General features: G+C 38.8%; 1 protein-coding gene across 1 annotated transcript; it reads right to left on the minus strand.

The window, feature by feature from the left end:
- Positions 1-1,009: 1,009 nt before the first annotated feature.
- Positions 1,010-2,557, minus strand: LOC141632341 (uncharacterized). Its single transcript, XM_074444895.1, has one exon. It carries the CDS (start codon positions 2,555-2,557, stop codon positions 1,010-1,012), a length of 1,548 nt encoding a protein of 515 aa, XP_074300996.1.
- Positions 2,558-9,950: the final 7,393 nt, after the last annotated feature.

Genomic DNA, 9,950 nt, shown 5'->3' on the forward strand with positions numbered 1-9,950 from the left:
AGTTTGGTAAACTCCCCCCCTTTAAACGATCATGGGGCTTAGTCAAGTAGAACCGGGTCGCGCTGCCTGATGCTCCGATAGAAAAGAAATCAGTGGGGCCATGCCGGTACGACTGAATATGCGTTAGAAAGGGCAATCCCTCCCCTACGACACCAAAAAACCGGGCCGAATAAGAGCCCGCCCGCTTCCATAGAACAATATCGTGGCAACGTAGACTTAAGTGGTCATATTGGATCCTTGGGAACCATCACAAGTACGGTCGACCGGCCTATACTTAAACTAGAATGCCGTGTCGTCCAGCGGAGCCTAGAAGAAGGTGACTCCCGTAGACAGCTGAGTCCTTTTCAATAGAAAAGAATAACCAAAGCAACCCAGTTGGCTGGTCAATCTCAGAGATCTTATCGGCTGGCAAACCGGAAACGGACGACCACGATCCCGACATTACCAGCACCGAAGGTGTACTAATCAATTAACTTTCGAAACCTACTTTTTCTTTTCTGACAAAATAAACCAAGCTTAAGCGGTCACGACAACATCCAAAGTTAACCTTTGGATTCTTAAGTTAAGTAGGGGGACAAGGAAGAGCACGCAAGAATGCCGACCACTACATAAGCCACTAGTGGCTGAGATAAAGTGAGGAGAACAAAGTATTGGTTGGGCAGAGCTTGAAGAAGGGAGCCCCTATCAGAATCAGAGAAAGCCATTGGACGCTAGCCTAGCTAGCTAACGTTTTTCAGCTGGCTGTTGTTATGTTAGTTGTAGCGCGCTTTCCCTCCTTCTTTCACTTCGGAAAGATTTAGAAGTCTTTTCTTATTTTCTTATGATGACCCGGTCGAGATAGTATAATACATTGGTGTAAAAGATTGAGTGGGATCTGTGAGGTTGCGTAATTATTATTATTATTATTATTTTTTTGCAAGAAATTATAGTCCTTTTTATTCATCCACTAGAGGAAACAAAAAGGATAAATTCATTACAAAAGAATATCCACTAGCGCCTACATAGTAGGCTAAAGAGAGTGAAGGGCAGCAACAACAATGCTTCTAGCAGCCAAACATGGACGAGATAGCAGAGCAGTAGTAGAAAGTCTCTTAATGATAGCAACAAGTTGATCAGTAGAGCAATCATGTCCAGAAAAGATTCTCCTATTTCGTTCCTTCCACAGACTATAAACTGTGATAGTGAGGCAACTAAGGAACCAAGAGTGCTTCCAATGCCTCCTGCTACCTCTGTGAATACACCAAACAAGCTCAATCTTAAAATCACAGCTCCTCCCAGGCAAATTCATCCAACATAATACCCGAGACCAAACAACAGCAGAAAAAGAACAGTGGAAGAAAAGATGTCCATGGCTTTCTGCAGCTAGTTTGCATAAGACACACCTGTTAGGGATTTGCATACCCCTTCGAATGAGATGATCAGTAGTGGCTAACCTCTCTTGACTAGCCATAGAAGCAATCAAACCATGACAAGGAACCACTACATGATGAGTCAAAGCCTTAATCCAAGGAAGCAATGGGTATTTAGGTCGAAACCATTCATAGGCATGCTGTACCCTAAATTGTCCACTAATGTACCAACTATGTAGCAGGTCTGAAGCAGCTGCAGGAGAGCCAGTTTTGGTTATAAGATCATTTTTGATGGAAATTATACTTATAAAACTCTCACTATATCTGTCTTTGCATTCTAAATCCCAAATGGAGCAATTAGAAAGATTATAAGCCCTATTCCAAGAGCACCATAGGCTGGAAGGATTATGTGTAAGGATACATAACCATTTGCAGATCAGTGCTTTATTCCAAGAAAGGAGTTCCTTAACATTAAATTCCCCCTCAGCTTTAGGTGAACAGATGCTAGCCCAACTCTTCATAACCATTTTCCTCTGAACAGTATCCTTAGTCCAGAAAAAATTCTTACAAATCTTATTGATTAGTTTAAGTATACTATGAGGTAATAAGGCATTAGCACACCAAAAGTTCTCAAGCCCAAAAATGACAGAATTAAGCAGCTGAATTTTCCCAGCATAAGAGAGGGAAGTAGAGGACCAGTGCTGAACCGAAGCTTGAATTTTATTAATCAGGACACCATACATATCCACAGTATTCCTGGCAGTATTCAATGGCAAGCCAAGGTATCTGAAAGGGAAAGTGCCTTCAGAGAAGCCAGTATCCCTTAAAATCTCATTTTTGACACTTTGCTGGACCCCCCCAAAATAGACATCAGTCTTATCAGTATTAGCATGGAGTCTTGACCAAGCAGCAAAAGCAGTGAGAGTGTGAGCAACAGCTACAATAGAAGGTACATCCCCTAGAATGAAAATCATAAGATCGTCAGCAAACACAAGATGAGTCAGACCAATTTTAGAACATTTAGGGTGCAAAGAGACTTGAGGCTGAGAGCAAATAGTCCTCATATATCTAGATAGGATCTCCATACTCAGAACAAAGAGGTAAGGGGACAAGGGATCTCCCTGCCTAATACCACTCTTACCAGGGAAGAAGCCATGGACAGAACCATTAAGTTTAATAGAAAACCAGGAACCTGTTATACAGCCCATGATCCAGGTTATGAACTGAGGAGGGAAGTTCATAGCCTAAAGCATATTTCTAATGAATTGCCATTGCAAAGTATCAAAAGCTTATGTCAACCTTGATTAAGCGCCTAGGTGTGAGATATTTCCTTCCATACCCCTTAACCAAAGCTTGAGAAAGGATTATATTCTCATGAATGTTCCTTCCTTGGACAAAAGCAGCCTGCTCAGGGCCTATTAACTGAGGGAGCAGCCTACTAAGCCTCTTTGAAAGAATTTTACTGACAATCTGGTAGAAAGTAGTGCAGCATGAGATGGGTCTAAAGTCCATAACAGAAGCACAAACCTTCTTCTTAGGAATAAGGGCAATAAGAGTAGAATTAGCCTGTTTATTCATTCTTCCAGTGGTGAAAAAAGATTGAACAACTTTGCAAAAAGAAACCTTAACCAGGTCCCAAATGTTTTTGAAAAAAGCAGAAGAGAACCCATCAGGACCAGGGCTTTTGTCAGAGCCAATATCAAACAAAGCAGACCTAATTTCATCAGCAGAGATAGGAAGGACCAAATCAGCAGCATCATCATTATTAATGCAAGGACCCTACTGAATATAACTAGCATCCAAAGGCATAACATCAGTACTCACACCCAAGAGATGCTCATAATAATCAACAAAGCTGTTAGCAACATTAGTTAGCCCAAGCTGAAGATGCCCATTCCTATCAGTAATTTGGCCGATGATTTGTTGTTGAGTCCTTTTCTGAATTTTTGCAAAGAAAAACTTAGAGGAGCAATCTCCATGAGCAATATTATTAACTTTGGCCTTCTGCTGGAAGATATTAGTCTCTATTCTTTTATATTTACAGTATAGAAGCATCAGATCTTTTTCCTTAGAAATGAGATCCTTGGAAAGAGGATTAGCCTGCAACAGCAGCTGACAATCCTGCAGCTCCTGCTTAAAACCTTTAACTTTAGCAGTTATGCCAGAGAAATGGTCACCATGAAGAGATTTAAGGGCAGTCTTAACATTTTTGAGTCTGGCAAAAAGTTTGAAAGTAGAGGAGCCAGAAACAGGAATGGCCCAAGCTTCCTGAACTAAGGACTGATAATTGGGATGCTCTAACCAGCAGTTGAGGAAACTAAGCCTAGTTCTATTCTTAACATCATCAAAAATAGTGACCACCACAGGAGAGTGATCAGAAATCCCAGAGGCAAGAAAATTAGCAGAAGCAGCTTGGAATTGATTAAACCACTGAACATTAGCCATAGCTCTATCAAGCTTAGACCAAACAATAGAATCATCTTCATGTTTATTAGTCCAAGTATACTCACAGCCTATACCATTTAAGTCTTCAAGCTCACAACTCAGAAGACAAGAGTTAAAATCAAGAATGTCAGAAAGATTAGGGGAGGACTTACTAATCCTCTCACTAACATCCCTAACAACATTAAAATCACCCAAAACCAGCCAGCTATCATAAGTAGGTTTGATGTTGAGCAATTGGTCTCAGAGCAGATCTCTTTCTCTAGCATCATTACTAGCATAAACCATGGTTATATAAAAACCCTGATTAGAAGCATTATGAGAGACCTTACAGTGAATAAACTGAGAATGAACAATCAAGGGGGTAACCACCACAGTTGAAGATTTCCAAAGCAACCAGATTTTACCCTGATTCAGATGATCATAGTTGCAAATGAAATGGTATGACCCAAAATAGGACCTCAAAACAGTCCCAGACACTCTTCTCTTAGTTTTGCTTTCCAGAACACCCAGAATATCCAACGTATTAACCCTCAGGAAATCATGGATTTCCTGTAGTTTGAGGGAATCATTACTCCCTCTCACATTCCAAGAGGCAACTTTCATTGTCCACCCCTATCATGAGCAAAACCATCCCCTAAATTCCTATCAACTATTGGATCAATAGTACCAGCAATATGAGAATCACTGTCTGACACTAAAGCATCCCCATTATCCAGAACAGTGTAAGAGAGAAGAAGATCTCCCTTAGCAGATTGATCCTCAAAAGTAACCAGAGATGACTCAGGAGAACACTCTCTCTTCAAGGCTATTTGAGTAGTGCTCAGCTGGTCCTGCTTGTTGCATAATGAGTGTTGATCAGAATGCAGAGAAAGTGACTCTGAACCAGTGGGCAAGTGAGAAGAGCCTAGCATAGAGCATTCTGAGCTCTGCACAAGACCAGGTGGATGAGAATTCAGGTTCTCTGCACCTGAAGTATCACCTAGCAAACAAGGTATATGAGAGTCAGAAAGAAGAACAAGTTCCTGAGTAACCAGGGCATCAAAGCCACCATTTATGGAGCTCTGAGCAGGAGCCAAATCAGTGACCATAGTAGGGGAGGAATCAAGGATTTCACCCTCCTCAATTGGTGATAGAGCAGTAAAAGAATTTCCAGTGGTAATGTCCATGGATGACACAGCAGGACAACCTCTCTTCAAGGCTATTCGAGGTATGTCCAGCTTGTCCTCCTTGTTGCATTCTGAGTGTCCTTCAAGGTTCAAGGAAGAGGAGTCTGGCATAGTGGTCTTGTAAGGTGAGCCTAGCTTAGAGCATTCTGAGCTCTGCACAAGTTCAGCTATTCCAGAATCACTTATCCTAGAGCCTGAAGTACCAGCTAGCATACAAGGATCAGAAGTAGCCTGCACTTTAGAGGGAGCAGCAGTCTTTTTCCTGCTCTTTTTACAAGATCCCAGACGATGGCCCATTTTACCACAGTCAGAACAGTAAAAGGGCAGCCGCTCATATTCTACTCTTTGAGTAGAAGGACCAAAAGGTGTATTCAAAGAGATCTCTACTGGCAATGAAGATGAGAGATCAACCTCAATCATGACTCTAGCAAAGGAGAGTTTAGCCTTACAAGTTGTACGCAAATCAGCAAACATAGGACGACCAATCTTGCTAGCCATCTTACTAAGCACATTACTAGACCAAAGATATGGGTCAAGGTCACGAAAAAGCACCCAAACTGGAACCAAAGACACCTTCTCCTTTTCAAAGGAGAAAGATAGGGACCATTGCTTAAGAATCAGGGAATATGACCCAATTTTCCAAGGACCCTTTTGTAGCACAAGGTTCATCTCCTCTTCTGAAAAGAACCTGAAACTAAACCAACCCTTCTTGTAGTACTGTACCACTGGAGAAGCAATGTGAAACCAATGCTTAGAGACAAAATATGACACATGCTTAAGAGTAGGTTTAGAACCAATTAAGTGACCAATCAGGGTATATTTCCATAGTTGCAATTCCTCAGCTATATCCTCCAGTTCCACATCAATTTCTGAAGCATGATTACTTTGTTCATGGAGGAATAGGCTCATTCAAGCTGGGTTTTTGGGTTTGGAAACATCAGACCATTTAGGGGTAGACACAGCCACACCTGACCCAGAGGAAACCCCTGCAGGAACAGATTCAGGAATCACAGGAGCATCCTGAGAGGCATCAGTCACAAAGGGCTCCTGGGGGATATCATAAGCCATGGTTGTGTCAGGAATCACACGAGTAGCTGAAGTAGGAGCAGAATCTTCCAAGGATTCCAGAACAACAGGCATGTCAGGGATGGCAGAAACAGAGGATTCAACAACAATCGATGAATCAGGGGCTGGAGTACCAAGATCCAAAGTAACCACAGGAGAAACACGATGAACACTAGAAGTGACTCTAGGGTTAGATTTTGGACAAGAATTATGAACTGCATTAACAATCAAATCGTTCAAGATTAAAGGTTGTCGCGAAGGAGAGAGCTGGGTATCATCGCAATTCCCAATATCAACAGATTTAGAGGAAAAATCCATACCAGAAGAATCATAGGAAGATGGGGAACGCAATGGTGGCCTTCCCTTGGGAGGTCGACCCCTACCGCGCGCCATGGAAGCTCGAGAAGCAAGAAATGGCGTCCGAATTTCAGAGAAATCAGTTATAGAGAGAGAAACTTCTTCTCTCTAAAAGCAAGAAATGGCGTCCGAATCAACTAGCCCCATTATTATTATTATTATTATTATTATTATTATTATTATTATTATTATTATTATTATTATTATTAGTATTATTATTATTATTATTATTATTATTATTATTATTATTATTATTATTATTATTATTATTATTATTATTATTATTATTATTATTATTATTATTATTATTATTATTATTATTATTATTATTATTATTATTATTATTATTATTATTATTATTATTATTATTATTATTATTATTATTATTACTGTTATTATTACTGTTATTGTTACTGTTATTGTTACTGTTATTGTTATTATTATTATTATTATTATTATTATTATTATTATTATTGTTATTGTTATTATTGCTAAGGGTTTGGGAGCCCAGATTGTCTCTTGGCTCCCCACCAATTTATCAACTTAATCAATCTGTTTAATTTCCTCTTACGAGGGCACTTTTGTTGTTATTATTATTATTATTAATATTAATATTATTATTATTATTATTATTATTATTATTATTATTATTATTATTATTATTATTATTATTATTATTATTATTATTATTATTATTATTATTATTATTATTATTATTATTATTATTATTATTATTATTATTATTATTATTATTATTATTATTATTATTATTATTATTATTATTATTATTACTATTACTATTATTATTATTATTATTATTATTATTATTATTACTATTACTATTATTATTACTATTATTATTATTATTATTATTACTATTATTATTATTATTATTATTATTATTTTGCAAGAAGATATACCTCATTTTATTAGAAAGAGGATAAAAACTTACAAAGGCTAATCACTAAAAGGCTAAGAGCCTTAAGCAAGATGAGTAACAAGACAACTAGGGAGAGGTTTACAAGCTAATAAACGATGTTTGACAGTAAACTGAATTTGACTGAGGAGATTTGCAGAAGAGGTCTCATGCCCGTTGAAGATTCTCTGATTTCTCTCTTGCCATAAGAAGTAAATAGCAGCAGCAAGACAAGGCTTTCTCCACATATTTTTCCAATGTCGCTGGCCTTTGGTATGAGCCATCCATCTAAGCTCAGTCCAGAAATTGACAGTACGACTGCAGATATGCATCCACTGCAGTAATGCATTCCAGACATTCTGAGAGAAAGCACATCTAAAAAAGAAATGCTCATGGCTTTCAGCATCATTCTGACAAAGAACACATCTGTTGATCAGAATCAGTCCTCTGTTGATGAGAAGATCAACCGTGGGCAAGTGCTTAGAAGCAGCTAGAATGGCACAGGTTCTATGCTTTGGGACAATAGCATTCCCCTGTAAAGCTTTAAACTAGTAAACAATCCTCCCTTTCTCCCTGAACTAATGGTAAGCCTTACTAACCTGAAACCTTCCATTCTTAGTCCAGCTGTTTACTATCTGGGTAGCATCAGCTATGGAGCCAGTACGAGCAACAATTTCATCCTTGATAGCCAAAATACTACAAAGACTCTCAGAAAAACGATCTTTTACACTAGTATGCTAAATAGAGCAAGTGGAAAATATGGCTCTATTCCACTGTGCCCAATTCCCAGTAGTGTCATTCTCCAGAAGCCAAGCCATTTAGAAATTTGTGCTTTGTTCCAGGACAAAATTTCTTTGACATCAAGACCACCCTCCGAGCAGGCCTACAAACAGCTACCCAAAAGTGAAAAACTTGCTTCCTGCAGCCCATATCAACATGCCAGAAAAAATCTTTACAGATTTTAGTGATACGTTTAAGAATGGCCTTGGGGAGCAGAGCACTAGTGTAGATACCTCATTTCTGCACCTCCCGTAAACCACCCAGTGATGATTGGGCCGCATGTTTGGTATGCGGAACGATTTGTGACAATTCGTAAGTTTATCGTCAAGTGATCGCTCAAACATTTATGTCTACCTCTTAATTGTCATCTACGTGCCGATATGGTCGTTTTGGTAGTAATTAGAGTACATTTGGAGTCCGGGTCATAAAACCGTCTTCATTTTCTGAAACCGAGTCATAATGCTCTAGAATGTTCCGGATATTTCTATTCCGTATTTTATAAATCTTTTAATCTTTGGCAAGCAATTTTCCGTAATATTCACACAAAAAATTAAGGAAAACAAAATTATTCCGTTATTCCATAAACTAAACATGGAAATCTTTCTTCCGCTGGGGGAAACCACTTGGGAAAGGACGCAGCAAGTGCTGCGCCTCTTCCAAGAGACGCAGTGCCTGCTGCGCCTCTTCCCAAGTCCTTTTCTGCGTATTTTTTCGTATCTTTTCATATCTTTTCGAGATTCACTTCCAAAGTTTCTCCGAAAACCCTATTCCCTCCGTGTGATTAGTATAAATAGAGACCTTCGGTCTCACATATTTCTCACGCGAGTGTCCGCCCTTCTCCTCCCTTTGCATTCTAGACCACGTTCTTACTTTTTGGCACCTACGTGCTTGAACTTTCGACCACGTAAGCTCGGATCTTTCTGAGTACCAGCCTCGTTTTGCATGACCGACCAATTTGACCAACTCTATAATAATCAACTTAATCAATCTGTTTAATTTCCTCTTACGAGGGCACTTTTGTTTACATTCGAGTCGAGCATCACTAAACGTACACTTAGTTCATCTCGTTTCGTCAACCATGTAAGTCTGAGGGTGTATAATCCTTATTTTATTATTGTTCTTTATCTTTTGTAATCATATTGTAAGGTTTATGTCGAAAATACAATTAAAACCGATTTCTAAAACCCTTTGTTTAAACCCTTTTTACGGATTAACAGGAGACAGACGTCGAGAAGGGACGTAGCAACTGCTGCGCCTCTTGGAAAGGACGTAACACTTGCTGCGCCTTTTCCTGAGGTTGCCGACGTTCTTGCTTCTCTTCTTCTTCCTTCGTCCTCTGTTGGTTTCGTCTGTTTGTTTTCCTTCGTCATTGTTTGTTCTTGTTTCATTCGCATAATAATTTAACATATCATTAATCATCATTAGAATTGAATTCGTCATTAAATTCCCGACTTAAATCCCAAGTAATTCATATTTGCGAGTTTTCGTCATTAAAATCAAATTCGGGTTTTAGAGGTTCGATCTGTCAATATTGAGTCTCTGGAATTCGTCGTTGATATATTTTTCATCTGTTGTTCATCGTATCCATCATTAATAACCTAATTCATTTGTTTAGTTCATTAATTTGTTAATTATTCCGTTGAAACCTTGTAATAATTCGTTCTAATCGGTTTCATCCATGTTTATTGCTTTCATGACCATTATTCACATGTAAATAATCTGCTAATCACTTTCACCCGAGTCAAATAGCATAATCAAGCCTTAAAATCGCCAACGAACATTAAAGATTTGCAATTCCGGCTTCACAACCAGAACTGAGCCAAGGAACAGACACAGCAACTGCTGCGCCTCTTCTACAGGGCGCAGCTCTGC

Source organism: Silene latifolia, chromosome Y (assembly GCF_048544455.1).
Source record: "Silene latifolia isolate original U9 population chromosome Y, ASM4854445v1, whole genome shotgun sequence".
Classification (NCBI taxonomy): domain Eukaryota; kingdom Viridiplantae; phylum Streptophyta; class Magnoliopsida; order Caryophyllales; family Caryophyllaceae; genus Silene; species Silene latifolia.